General features: G+C 49.9%; 2 protein-coding genes across 4 annotated transcripts in view; both read right to left on the reverse strand.

Annotated features, from left to right (window-relative positions):
• Positions 1-6,262: 6,262 nt before the first annotated feature.
• Positions 6,263-8,889, reverse strand: B9D1 (B9 domain containing 1). The gene is made up of 7 exons (XM_072349019.1): positions 8,767-8,889; positions 8,536-8,604; positions 8,353-8,464; positions 8,177-8,273; positions 7,986-8,048; positions 7,611-7,678; positions 6,263-7,450 (listed from the first exon to the last, which is right to left on the reverse strand). Exons 1-7 carry the CDS (start codon positions 8,887-8,889, stop codon positions 7,305-7,307), a joined length of 678 nt encoding a protein of 225 aa, XP_072205120.1. The 3' UTR covers positions 6,263-7,304.
• A 2,624-nt stretch (positions 8,890-11,513) lies between these two features.
• The window catches only part of CACNA1H (calcium voltage-gated channel subunit alpha1 H), a 191,115-nt gene continuing 189,263 nt past the window's right edge, over positions 11,514-13,365 (reverse strand). For all 3 annotated transcript variants that reach the window (XM_072348953.1, XM_072348954.1, XM_072348951.1), the window contains one exon: positions 11,514-12,894. In XM_072348953.1, the coding sequence (XP_072205054.1) occupies positions 11,785-12,894 (1,110 nt within the window). In that variant the 3' untranslated portion in view covers positions 11,514-11,784. The remainder of the gene's footprint in view (positions 12,895-13,365) is intronic.

Consider the following 13,365-nt stretch of genomic DNA (forward strand, 5'->3'; position numbering starts at 1 on the left):
TTTCTGATGCTGAAGCTGCAGTGGTGTAGAGACCTGGAAGCTGGTGAGGCGGGCGTAGAAAGAAGTGTCAGGTCTGCGAACGATTTTGGTTTGGATTTGTGGCACAGGGCTTGCTGTGGGTGTTCTGCAAACCCACCGCTTCCGTAATGCTCCAGTTTCCCTGGAGAGCGAGTTCACCTCCTGTCAGATCTTTAATTCATTTTGCTTCTGTTTTGGGGTGTGAAAGGAAGAGAAACTTGTGTTGCCTCAGATGACAGCCAAAGTACCTTTTGTTTTTTGTAGCTCGTTTTTACAGGCGGATGTTCTGTGGCTCATGTTCTGCTCCTGTGCGGGGCAGTTCCTGTCTGCCTTGTGTGATATCACCGCTCTTCTGGCCGTTCCCTTCTGAGTGATCCGTGCTGCTTCACTGCTGTTCTCTGGCCTCTTGTAATTGCACGTAGTAAAGCTGCTTGCTACAGGAAAGATTTCAGAAAGGTTTAGAGTGGAAACTTTTGTGGTGACTTTATAAAACCCTTTAAAAAGAGCTGAGTACTGCAGCCTGTTGCGAGCCAAAGGCTCTATTGGAGGGGGACAGAACTGATAACGCTGCAGTGAGAGATTGTGGCTGTGCCTGTGCTTCCTCTGACCTTGGGCAGGCTGCCTCCTCCCTGCCCCAGGCTTCCTCTTCTGTGAATCAGGGTGGTATCTGCCTGCTTTTGGAGAGGAAAAGGGCTATCTGGATGAAGTACTGTCTAGAGATTTGCCCTGCCAGCAATGCCAAGTATTTCTGCTGTGTGTGCACTGCCGCTACCTCTTGTTTGCCCTGGGTTGTGAGTGGTGCAAGCTTTGCTCTGCCGCTCGTTTTCAGTGAACTGTGGGGAGATGCTTGTGGCCAGCTCGTGTTCTGGCTTTGGCAAGATTTCTGCAGCTGCCTGCAATCCACTTCTCTGAGAACCAGACTCGATTTACACAGTCCCTTGTGCTGAAAACCTCTGCTTTCTAAAGCACGTGGCTATTGTCTGCCTTCCAGGTAATGTCCTCTCTGTGTTGTGAACAAACGAACATTGATTTCTATAAAGACAGCAGTTGGTTTTGGAGCTCGGGGTTATTTATAACTGAGAGCCAGTATTATATATGATGGTAGCAATCATGTCTCTTAGTGTCAATCGATTATACCCTCTAATTGTTGAAGACTTAAGCCTTCAACAATTAGAAATGCCCCCTTTCTATTCCCTTTGGTGCCTTAAACTTCCCTGCTCATTACCTATTAGGGTGGCTCATTGGCAGCCGTATGGTGATCAATAGGGGACTGGCAGCCTATCAGTGTAACGCAACCAAGGGATGCAACTTTCATTCATGATTGAGTGAACCACGTTTGCTGGTGGAGTGCTCTGTGTCAGAACTGCTGGCTATGGCATGCATCAAAACAAACGTTGCTGTTGAAGTGCAAGGTCTTTCTAAACCATCTGAACATCTCCATAGCCAGCAGCTGTGGTGCAGAGCACAGGGACTTGGCCTCCCAGCCTGCAAGTGAGATGGGGCAGAGAGAGCAGATATACAGCAGGTCACAGTGCACGATGCAAGCAGCCTGGGTGCATTACTGATCTGATCTCAATGCTTGTGCCACAGGTTGAGCAAGTGTGTGCCCATCCTCGGGTGAAAAAATCAATGCTATTTCAAGTGGCTGAATTAAAGCAGTAGTAGAGGTGGAGTTTGTTTTCTCAGCATGGATCCTGCAGAAATCAATGGGGTTTCTGTTTTTTTGTAAGGGATTTCTGGGTGGGAAATGGAGGTCAGAGGGGTAGCCAGGCTGAAGGGAGCCAGTTTTGACTTGGTGTAATGATGTATCAGCTGGGAGACCTTGGACTGGCTGGTATTCTGTTGGGTGGTGGTGGTGTATGTATCTTCACCAGCAAGTCTAGAACTAAATGTAGCAATATTCTCTGAGGTGAATTTGGGTACTTAAATATCTTGACCTGAATAGAGGTATAAAAATAGAAGCATTCTGCAGCTAGATGCTTCTGCTAATCTTCCTGCTGAAGGACAAGAGACCAAAGTGTTTGCATCCAGCAGGGGCAGTCTCCTGTTCTCACTGTGCCATTGCAGCATGGCCTTGGCCCTGGCTTCTGTGACCAAAAGATGCTTTCTAATGTCTGTGCTCCAAAGATGGTTGTGTATTGGAAACTTATCATTGCAAACTTTGAGTACAGGGGATGCTCTGGAGCCGTCCTGCACAGGCTCTGCTGCTCGGTGCCATCTACCAGTGCTGCTGGGGAAATGGGAAGGGGCTGGAGGGAGGGAGTCTTGGCATGATATTGCCAAGCCCAGGTGGGCCATCCCGGAGCTGCTTTGTGCTGGGCTGAAATGCTGCCAGTGATCGGGCTGGCCTGAGTTGGAGCTGAAACACGGCTTTCTTTCAATCTGTTCTGTATGTCGGGAGGCTCCTGCTCTGTAACCAGCGCTGCTGCAGGGAAGCACGTCAGCTTCAATCTATCTTCAAGGCACTCGTTTTCAAGGCGGAGATAATTTCTAGCTGCTGTATTAGTGCTGCTGCAAAATAGCCTCAGCAACCTGAGGATTGAGGCAGCTGGCACCACAGCACGGAGCAGCTCTCCATGGGGGCACGACTCGGCTGTTCTTCATACAGTGCTATTAGCTAATTGTTATGGGAGCTCTTTAACATCCTCCTCGGAACTGCCACGAGAGGGCAGGAGCTGATGTTGCTATTTCTTTTCCTGCCGGGTTTTATAATCTCAAGTGCAGCATTCACACTGCATCCTGCTTCCTTCCAGGGCAGCTTCCACCACAGTGGCAGGAAAGCTCTCTCACAACCAAGGACAGTTGTTCTGCCCCTCCTGAGCCCTTTCCACAGGGGTGTTGTTTCCAGGTGAAGTTCGATCTGTCCCCTGCTCTGTGTGGAGCAGCAAGAACCTCCATCCTCTCTGTTGTTTCTGGTATTGTCTGCCTGGCAGGAACACTGGGGGGACTGTATTGGGATCTGCATATTCACTAAGAATCCCCCGCATGCACCAGCTTTGCTGTGTTAGATTCCAATAGCTGCTGCGCTGGCACTCCTATCCCCACCACCTGCAGGGGAGCTGGACACAAGTTCCAAATAAGCAGGAAAAAGACCTTTTTATGTGGAATTAAGAGGTTAATGGCCAATTTCACTGTCTGGGAGAGATTTAAGCCGAACAAAGCAGAGGCTGCAGCGCCAGCTGACAGCTTTGTACCACCATCTGTGTTACAAGCGGCTGGGAACTTCAGTCCAGGGTTAGAGAAGGGAGAACGATTAAGTAGTAAATGAGTAGGGTGGGAACAGCTGCCTGGAGCGTGGAGGGAAGGAAATTACTTTGGGCCTCCACTAGAACTACTTTTTCTTCTATTTTTTTTCCCCCTGGGTTTTGGCTGTTCTCAAAGCATCGGTTCTTCACCCTTTCATATCTTAACAGCAACTGCAGTGAGCGCTTACAGATCATAAATCCCTTCCTTATTAACGCCAGCCACGGCATCACGTCTCTGTTCTTTCATCGTGAGAGAATCTCTCCGGTGTGAAACAGCTGCAAACCCTCTGCCATGTCTCTGAGTACCAGAGCTGTTAAACTGAGACGGTTGTCCAGCAAAATCATAAAGGCAGCAGCAAACAAGCCTGTCTCTGGGAGAACATGTTTATTAGATAGATCAGCAGTCGCCTTTCCGAAGAAACAGATGGCATTGAACTCGGCTGTTATTGAAAACATCCCCCCCCCCCTACATGCCATTGCATAAGGAGCAGACTGTGTCAGACTGAAGAGTTCCTACAGCCAAGTGTCCACGTTTTAAGACCTTTCAGGAGATGTTTGAGGTTCTTTAGTTGTTAACCATCTTTCTGAAGGTCTCTGCTCCTTAGCTGGGAACAGGGAAAGTGCACACACTTTGCTTTTGATCGGGCTCAGTGTGGTAAGCGCTTCACGTATCAAACAGGCAGCACTTCAGATGCAGGTAAATTCACTGCAGCCCTCTGGGCATGAAGTTTGGATTTCATCTGGTTTTAACTGTATTTTTTCATGAGTAGAATCAGAGCTGTGCTCCAATTGGAATGGGGGCAGCTAACTGCGCTCGAGGGAAAAAGAGATTTAAGGAGTGGTAGCTGTTAATGTGGGTTCCAGGTCTTTCACATGCAGATATTTATCCTGCTACTGTTGATAACTGCTTCCAGAATACTTTAAAAGGAAACAAAATTCCTCACGTCTCTTCGGAGCCAGCAGGAAATACTTACTAATATTGATTCCAATGTGACTCAACTGAGAGATTACAACAGTTGCCAAAACAACTGGTAGATCCCTTTACTGGAAGCACAAAACCAACAACAACATGCCAGGATAAAAGCAAAGAGATGAAAAAGATCCATAATCACCTTTGGAGAAGCATTCCTCCATATTACAAAAAGATGCAAATACAGTAAAATCCCAGTGCTCACGTTATCCCTACAGCGTCTCTATCCCTACAGTTTCAAAGTGCTGGTGGTTCACTTACAGGGTGCTGTCAGCGTGAGCCCTTTCCACAGTTACCTCCTGATACATGCATACAAAACACAGCAGGTTGCACGTAAATAGGAAGATGACTAAGCAATCAATCAGTCCTTTTATCACAGCACATAACGCTTATTGATGCCTTGGATGAGTCAGGACTTAGAAACACCCATGGTGGCACAAACAAAAGCCCTGGGCAGCAGACAGAGAGGAAAAAAACATTTAGACAGCAGGGTTTGTTCAGCCCACAGGAGGATTCAGTGTCAAAAGAGAAGCTGTTCAGACTGAGGACCAGCTTTGTGTCCTCACACTGAAGGCATCTGAGAATGGCTTCAGAGCTTCTGTCACACACTGTAATGCTCTAATGCGATGGAAAGTACAGCAATAACAGCAGTCTTTGGTACACTGTGATACTTGATACAATTTGCCTGTCACAGTGTAGTCGGACAAAATATAAGATGATTGATGATTGGTTCTTGATTGAAGTTCATGTTCTTTTGTGGGCAGTACTCGATGGCTCTGGAGGCACACAGTTGTTCAGACCAGGGAAGGTTCGGCTCAGATCCCATCAAACCCATAATAATCCACTACCAGGTGTCACACTGATCTTATATTGACACTGGAGCATCCTGATGTCACATTGCTCCTCCCAGTGATCCTGTGGGCTCAGGGAGACTCATGAAGAATAGCACAGATGCATCAGAAGTACCAAGGGGGAGGTCTGCCCTCCATGGCAAGATACAAGCAATACTCCTGTCCTGGGTCAACACTGTGGCTTATGCTGGGGCATGTCCTGGCCACCTGTACCAAACCCTTTGCTCCAATATCTGAGGCTAAAGAACTATATCAGAGACCAAAGGGGGGGTCCTTGATTTGCCACAGGGACATGATTAAGGTCCCCTTAGTGATGAAAACCAGTGTTGACCACAGCAGCTGCAGGCTATGTACCTATTACCAGGGGGATTACTGATTCCTCAGTCTTCAATAATCTCCCCCAGGAGCAAGCAGGTCCTACTTGCACCTTCCAAGGCCATTCTGTTCTATGGGTACCAGGTTCTAGATTTTCAGGGGCAGGGAGCAGAAGATCATTTTCATTGCCAGCTTGGGGTCTTATGTGCCCATAATTTGGATCCCAGGCAGGGAGACCCATGTCATCTGTATTATCTTCAGGGCACTGGGTCTGCCCTCTCTAGGCCTTTCACTCAGGTTCTGCAGGGTTTCATAGAGTCTTTTTGTCCATCCCTGCAGGAGCTGAGTTGGTCTTTAGCACAGCCTTAAGAATATTGTTATAGCATTCAATAAGTCCTGGCCTCATCCGATTACAGTGCTGGTGGAATCGCCATTCAGCGTTGCTGTCTTTTGCCCAGCGCTGTACCATTGTGCCAATAAAATGAGTCTCTTGGTCACTCTAATTGACTTGAAGCATCCTGTAGGTATCCATCAACTTAGTGAGTGCCTTGATGGTATACACCTGGTTCAATCTTGGTTCTGGATAGGCCTGCATTAGCCCACTTACTTTGTCAACTCAGGTCAGGGCATATCCCTGCCCCTCAGAGCAAGAGAGGGACACCAGTAAGCCTTACTGGCTGGAGGGACCCCTCCACTGCCAACCCTTAAATGAGGTCTGGGAAGGGGTGGATCCTGGTTCCACCCCTTCCAGTCACTCAGGGGCATTGCATACAGCTGAGCTCCCATGGGTTGGCCCTGCCTTCTCACCAGGTGCTCAGTCACTGCTTCAGGTTATAACTTAGCATTTCTGCTACACACATCAATAATAAATAAAACATGATTTGGGTCATTTATTTAGGTTATGCAGTGGGAAAACCCAGTTACAACAAACATGAACATCATCTGTGTAAACAAACACCTTCCTCACACTCTTATTCTCTCTTCTTTGAATCCATATTGTCACAACATTGTGTGATCTGAATGATAATGTTGGCAGTGTGACTTGGAGCTAAATACAGGACACACAGTTGGTTTGCTGAGACTGTAATTTCATTTCAGAGCCTCCTCTAAGGTTTATTTTTTAGTCAATAGCTGCACATGAAATTCTGTTCATTCTATCAGAAGTTAAAAGCATACAGCAGGCATGAATTTAACAGCACAATCTCTCTAACACTTGTAAAATAAGCTGCTGTTCCTTTTGCTTTTCCCCCTCTCCTGCAGCTTGATGCAGAAGAAGCTGGAAATGAGAGGCATCATGTTCTTAAATACAAAAGCCCGGGTTGCTCCATGAAAACCATGAAGGGTTTGTTTCTGCAGTGCACAAACTATATCATTTAGATGCACAAACTGAGTACTAGGTGGGATTATGAAGACGCAGAGAGAAGTGTGTGGCACAGAGAAAAGCCCGTGTGTCTCACTGGAACATTTCCATCCTGCCTCCTCTTTTGGAAGGTGTAATAATTTCCCACTTCTACCACAACATTATTAATAAAAAGAACTGGGACTGCACTGACATTTTAGCACAACCACAAACCTTCCTATTCCCAAAGTATAAAAAGAGTGTAAAAAAGGCTGTTACAAAAATACCTTGCAGGTCTTCTTTTTTGATAGTCCGATATTATGCATTAAAAAGTTAAACAGATCTGACAGCATGAATTGATACGACTTTTCAACACGTGTCCTTCTGAAAGAATCCTATTCTAGGTAATTACTCCAAAGCCTTGCGGGTGTTTTGTCTTTAGAATGAAGGTCTCAGGTAAAATGTCCTCAGTTGAGTCAGACACTCGTTTTCCATTTGAAGGAAAAACCCCAGCAATCCCTGGTGCTTAATTTCTGTGCGTACCTTTGACCATCTCACTTCTGAGTTCAATACTTATGAATCCTTTCTGTATCTGGCACCAAAGGGGGGTTCTGCATGTCGCTTGGGCTCACGTCATAGCCCAGCTTCTTCATATCTTTAGTCACGACGTTGAAGGAAATGGTGACAAAGCCTTGAGATCGGACCCTCGTTACTAGGAGAAAGAAGCCGTGAATAACATTGGTTCAGAGCAAAGTTCGACTCACTGCTGAACTCAGTAACAGGGCAGAACTGCTTTTCTGAGAGGAGAAGCAGCTGGCCAAGCTGTGGCCTGCTGTCATGCAAGGTTACAGCAGGAGCTCCTGCAGAATTACCTTCTCTTCCTTCTCCCCGCGCTACCACTTTGGGGTCAGTAAATTCTGGACGTCTCCCCGTGAACCAACTTGGAGAAGAGAAAATAAACAATTGGACACAGCTGGTAAAAGAATTCAGGTACCAGATTGCTGGGCTTTGCTTTACAAACCAACCATTTTGAATTGCGAGGATGAAAACCCAACAAGTGAGACAGGCATTGAGTTTAAGTAAACGCTTCAAAAGACCCACAACACCTGAAAATGTGACTTTACTTACGGAGCTGAAAACTGGTTGTGATGGAAGGAATCCACACGGACTCAGCAGTGAGCAGCTGGGCAGACGTTTGTGAATAACAGCAAGAATGGCTTTAAAAATAAGCAGCCTTCAATTATTACCTTGTCAACTTTTGCAGCTTGGACGTGGACTCCGGAACAAACATAGCAATGGTTCTTTTGTGCCTAAAACAATTCAGACGCATCAGAGCACCGAACAAAGAAATACTGCGATGAAAAGCGTTTGCTTTTGCATAAAGAAGAGCATAACGGAGTCAGTTTCCAGGGGAGAGAATGGAATGTTGTCACCTCACCTTCCCGGTGTGAAGGGGACGTGAACGGCTCCATAACCTCTGACCACATCATTCCCAAAGAAATCGGGTCCGTAGACGCTCACTACGATCTGCGGCCCTGCAAAAGATGCAGCTTATGAGGGGAGGCTCCTCCTCTCACACACACAACAGGCCGCCTCCCACCCCACAGCACCCACAGCCGGACGGGTTGGTGCTCTTGAAGGTGATATCGATGGGGAAGTTCCAGACGAAGGTGGTGGGTGCGACGTCGCTCTTGGAGGTGATCTGGGAGATGCCTTCCTCCAGGCCCTGCGGGGGGAAAGCGGTGTGAGCCCGGCCCGGCGCTCAGCGTGCTGCCGGGGAACGAAACGGGGCCTCACCGCTGCGGGAACCCAGTCCTGGCCGTAGACGAAGCAGAACTTGCAGTAGAGGTCGTCAAAGCCGGGGAACTGCGGGACAGAGGCTGCGTTAGCGGGGACGGGCCCGGCCCACCCGCCACAGACCGGAGCTGAGCCGGGGCTGCGTTACAGGGCCGAGAACCGAGCAAGGCCGCGCCGCCGGGCTGGACCGTGCCGCCTACCGCCCCGGGTCCCACCCGCCCCGCCGCTCACCTGCCCGCTCTCGATCTGCCCGTTGACGGCCACCATGAAGACGCTGGGGCTGCCGGCGGTCGCCATGTTGCCGGTGGCCGTTGCCATGGGAACGGACGGAGCGGCGGAAGGGACAAACTTCATCGGGAGGCGGAGCTCCGCGGGGAGGGGCCTCGGAGACCTCCCCCAACTCGGGCAGCTCTTCCTACAGCCGCTCCGTCTGCTGCATCGGGCACGGGATAATGGCCGCTAGGTGCTGCTGCTGGGCAAGGAGCCCGAGCCTGGGCCGGCCGGGAGGAGGAACACTTCGGGTCGGGGGTCTCTGAGGCTCCCACGTGGTCTGTGCTCACCCCTCGTTGGGTAATTGATGGGGCTGGGGTCCGGCTCCGCCAGCAGCCGCAGAGCATTGCTATGAGATGCAGCATCCCAGCGCACAGGTGATTCCCAGATCATCCCATCACTTCCAGAGCCGCCCACATGGACACAGAGCCATAGAGCAACCCCAGAGCTTCACCCTTCTGCTGGTTTGGCCATCGTTGTTTTTAATAGCCTCGGAAAGCGCATGTTGGCCAAAACCCTGCAGAGTTCCACCTGCTGAGGTTCCAACCTCGATTTATTCCTCAGCTGGAACCCCCTGGTCAGCAGCAGCAGACAGCAGACAGATGGGTTTGGATGCAGCTCACAGCGCACTGCAGAACCTCAACTGGAAATCACAGAGCAGCACTTAGTGGGACAGATCTCTGTCCATTGCTGGGTTCCCATCAGCCTGGGTCCCCATCAATCAGCCTGGGTCCCCCCCAAGGCTTTAGAAAGTGACAGCAGCACTGTGCGATGCTCAGGGCTCAGTCCACATCCCCTCCACTGTCCCCAAAGTGCTGTCAGTTATTACCTTTATGGTGCTTTTCCAGAATCCCCCATTAAACCAATGGGAAGGAATAACTGCTGATTGACACAGAGCAGGCAGGGCCCTGGGGCTGCTCACAAAGTCAGGCCAGGCTTCCAGTTTATACAGTTTTAATACATGTGAAACAAGATACATTTCCTTTTGAGTAATGAATGCATAAACAACAGAAGATATACGTGGATGCATAAATATGAGCCGGCATGGAACGAACCAAACGAGAACGGTTGCTTTGATTCTTTCTGTTGGTTGGTTGATAGTTTTCCCCCCCTCCGTGTGTCTTTTTGCTGCTGGTGTGCAGTGCTGGGGCTGACCGGTGTCAGTGCTCTGTGGTGAAGCTGATCCGAGCAGAGGGCCTGGCTGAGGAGTGGGGAAGGGGCAGGGAATAGAGGATACGAATGGGAAATCAACCCCCAAAACTAAAGATATGTATATTAAAATATATTAAAACGGTGTTGACTTGAACTCAAGAGGCTCCGGAATGTGATGGAGGAACCACGTCTATGTGGGTGTGGGTTCAGGTTGGATATTAGGAACAATTCCTCCTCTGAGATAGCGGTGATGCTGGCAGTGCTGCTCAGGGATGGGGTCACCCACCCCTTGGGGGTGTTCAGAACCACAGGGACGCGGCACTGGGGGACGTGGTTTGGTGTCACAGTGGGATGGGGTTGGGTTGGGGATCTGAGAGGCTTTTCCCAGCCTCACTGGCACTGATTATCCCTCTAAGAATGGAAGGGGTGACGGCCACCATTGCGACCTCACAGCCAGGAAGAGAACAGATCCCAGCCTGCTCACACGGACCACCACCAACAGCAGTTTGCGCCTCGACGTACTGCACCAATAACTTACTTCGAACCGCAGGCAACAAAATCCACGTCTTAAATAATTTACTATTTATTCTGTTCAGCTCTTCAGATTGAACTTTTCCCTTTTGCTTTTTTCACCTCTGTTTGTTGTTTGTTTGTGCAATGCAAGACACCTTGTTTGTGCAATGCAGGACCTTGTTTGTGCAATGCAGGACACCTTGTTTGTGCAGTGTGGGACACCTTCTTTGTGCAATGCAGGACACCTCGTTTGTGCGCGGTACTTCAGATTATTGCAGCGTTTAACCTGAATTTCTGTTAAAAAAAGGAGGAAGAAAAAGAAAGAAAAACGAGCGAAAGGACCATTGTACAGACGAGAAGAATGAATAACTTATTATTGCACTGGCTACAATTCAGTAGTGATTTGGTTCCTTTCCGTTGGTTAGGACACAACCTCTAAAGTACAAAGGGAAAATGAGACGGGCAGTGGAAGGAGGAGCTGCGGGCTGATGGAAATGGGGGTGGGGGGAAAGGAGAGCAAAGGAAGAGCAGAAACATTTGGACAATGAAGGGCTGTAAGAATCAGTTCCACATAAAACCCAAGGAAACACCACCCGGTCACGGGGTCACACGTAATGCAAAAAACCAGTATTGTTTCTCTATAAAAATATGTGCATTATGAAGAAGAAGAAGAAGTTTTTTGTGGGTATTTTTTTTTTCTTTTTTTCCTCATTTTGTATCTCACAAGTACATCATTTCTATGTATATAACTGCTGATATACAGACAACGTACAGCTCCCATCCCCTGGGGCGCTCCCACGGCGTGTGACGTCTCTAAAAGTGCCTTGTAAAAAGTTGAGCATCTTTAAAAACAAAACAACAACAACAAAACAACAACAACAAAAAGAGCCCCCACCCCTCCCCCCCCTACGACAAAGAGAACCCTCAGCCCCCATCTGCCTCCACCCAGATCAATGTGACCGAGGGCGCAGAGGACTGAGAGCCACCCCCCAACCGCCTCCACTTTGTCCCCTCTGAACCCCCACCCTGAAACCCGGCACCGTTTTATCCGTTTGTTTGGTTTCTTCTTAAATAATAATAATAATAATAATAATATTTTTCTTCTTTTTCTTTTTTTTAATGTTTTCTTTTTTTGTTTCTTTTCTTTTTTCTTTTTTTTTTTTTTTTTTTGCAAACCTCCACAGCGCTTAAGAAGAAGGGACGGCGTGAAAGGGAAAAACCAGAGCGTGGCCACGCGGCCGCGCAGCCCCTTCAGTGTCCAACCCCATGTCGGTGTCAAGCCCTTGAGACCCCCCGCACCCCCCTCCCAGACAGCTATACGGGCTCGTCTATGTCTTCTTCTGTCGCAACAGTCACCAAGTCCTGCATCCGGACGGGGCTCTTGGCCACGCTGAGCAGCTCTTTGCTTTTCTCACCGTTGCTCCGTTGAGTTTTTAAAGGCTCCGGCTTTCTCAGTTCGCAGTCCGGTGTGGATCGCCCACTGTCCAGCAGATCCGAGAGGCTGCTCAGGGAGCCGCCGCCATCCGACTGCTCGAAGGAGAAGCCGGGGATGGCCAGGTGCTGGGCACGGCGCTCTGCTTTGCAGCCCGGCTCCCCTGGCTGTGCCTCCGCCGGCTCCAGGGGCTCTCGGTATGCTGGGAACTCGCAGGACGGGGTCCTGCGGCGCAGCATGCTGTTCTCGGAGGGTTTGGTGCGTGAGGCTGCCCCGCCATCGTCCTCCATGGGAGGATCTATAGAAATACAAGGCGGGCTCATCTTCTTCTTCCTCCGGGCTCCATGGATGTACTCGGACTCCGGTTGGATGTGGGCAGGGGAGCGCGGCTTTTCCTCAGCGCGCTCCTCGAAGCCGCAGTCCCCATCGCGGACGGAGGGGCAGATCTCGATGGAGTGTCGCCTTTGGTCATCTGCCCAGCTGGGCTTAGTGAGGAAGCCCTTTGTATCGATGCTGTAAAACTTCTTCAAGTCCCTCTCCTTGCTGCTGCCTGCTGCCAGGCTGCTTGTGCTGCAATTCTTCAGGGGCACCGGCGATGTGGCCGGCGAGACGAACGGCGACGTGGAGCAGCTCCCGGCCTCCGAGTGCTCCCCCCAGTCTTTGGCTGAGCTGTTGATGTGGCGAACCTCCTCGTCAGCCAAGTCGGAGGGCTCCAGGAGGCAGCCCTGGGGAGTTGGGGGGCTCTCGGTGGGACTGGGGACCCTGCGCTGGCTGCAGGGGTGTTTCTGAGTCAGCGATGGGTGCCGGTGTGGGGAGGTTGGTGGTGAGCGTGGAGGGGAGGCTGGCAAGGAGGAGGCTGCAGGGTGGAGAGGGCTGGGGGTGAGGGTGTGCTGGGGGTGCTTTGGTGATGGTGGCATCTCTCCATGCTCTGCTTGCAGGTTGTCCTTGGGGTCTGGAGGGTGTCCGTCCACCGAGTCTTTCCGAACAGCCTCCTGGAATCAGAGAATCACGAAGGTTGGAAAAGATCTCTAGGATCACCAAGTTCAACCCCAACCTATCCCCAAAGTGACAGAGAATCACAACCCTCAGTGCCACATCACTATGGTTTTGAACACCTCCAGGGATGGTGACTGCACCACCTCCCCGGGCAGCCTGTGCCAAAGCATCACCACTCTTTCAAAGAAGTAGTTTCTAATACTCAGCCTGAAACTGAACCTGCAATGGGAAGGGAGGAGAGAGATGGAGATGAGAAGAGCCTGCACATGGCAGAGAAGTTGGTGGGTGTATGCATCCCTCACTGTACTGTTGTGCCAGCTGCCATCAGACCGTGGCTGTACACGAGGACATTGTGCAATCAGCCCACGACAGGAGATGGAGCTAGATGGGTGTTAGGGTCCGTTCCAACCCAACTGTTCTATGGTTCTGTGATTGCATGTCAACAGAACCAGAAACATTTTGTTCTA

This window comes from Excalfactoria chinensis, chromosome 14, assembly GCF_039878825.1.
Source record: "Excalfactoria chinensis isolate bCotChi1 chromosome 14, bCotChi1.hap2, whole genome shotgun sequence".
In the NCBI taxonomy this organism is placed as follows: Eukaryota; Metazoa; Chordata; class Aves; order Galliformes; family Phasianidae; genus Excalfactoria; species Excalfactoria chinensis.

Coding starts and splice junctions, on each gene's coding strand:
- B9D1 (XM_072349019.1), bottom strand. CDS start 8,889: ATGAAGTTTGTCCCTTCCGCCGCTCCGTCCGTTCCCATGGCAACGGCC. Junction 8,605..8,766: donor GGCAGATCGAGAGCGGGCAG/GTGAGCGGCGGG, acceptor TCTGTCCCGCAG/TTCCCCGGCTTTGACGACCT. Junction 8,465..8,535: donor AGGACTGGGTTCCCGCAGCG/GTGAGGCCCCGT, acceptor TTCCCCCCGCAG/GGCCTGGAGGAAGGCATCTC.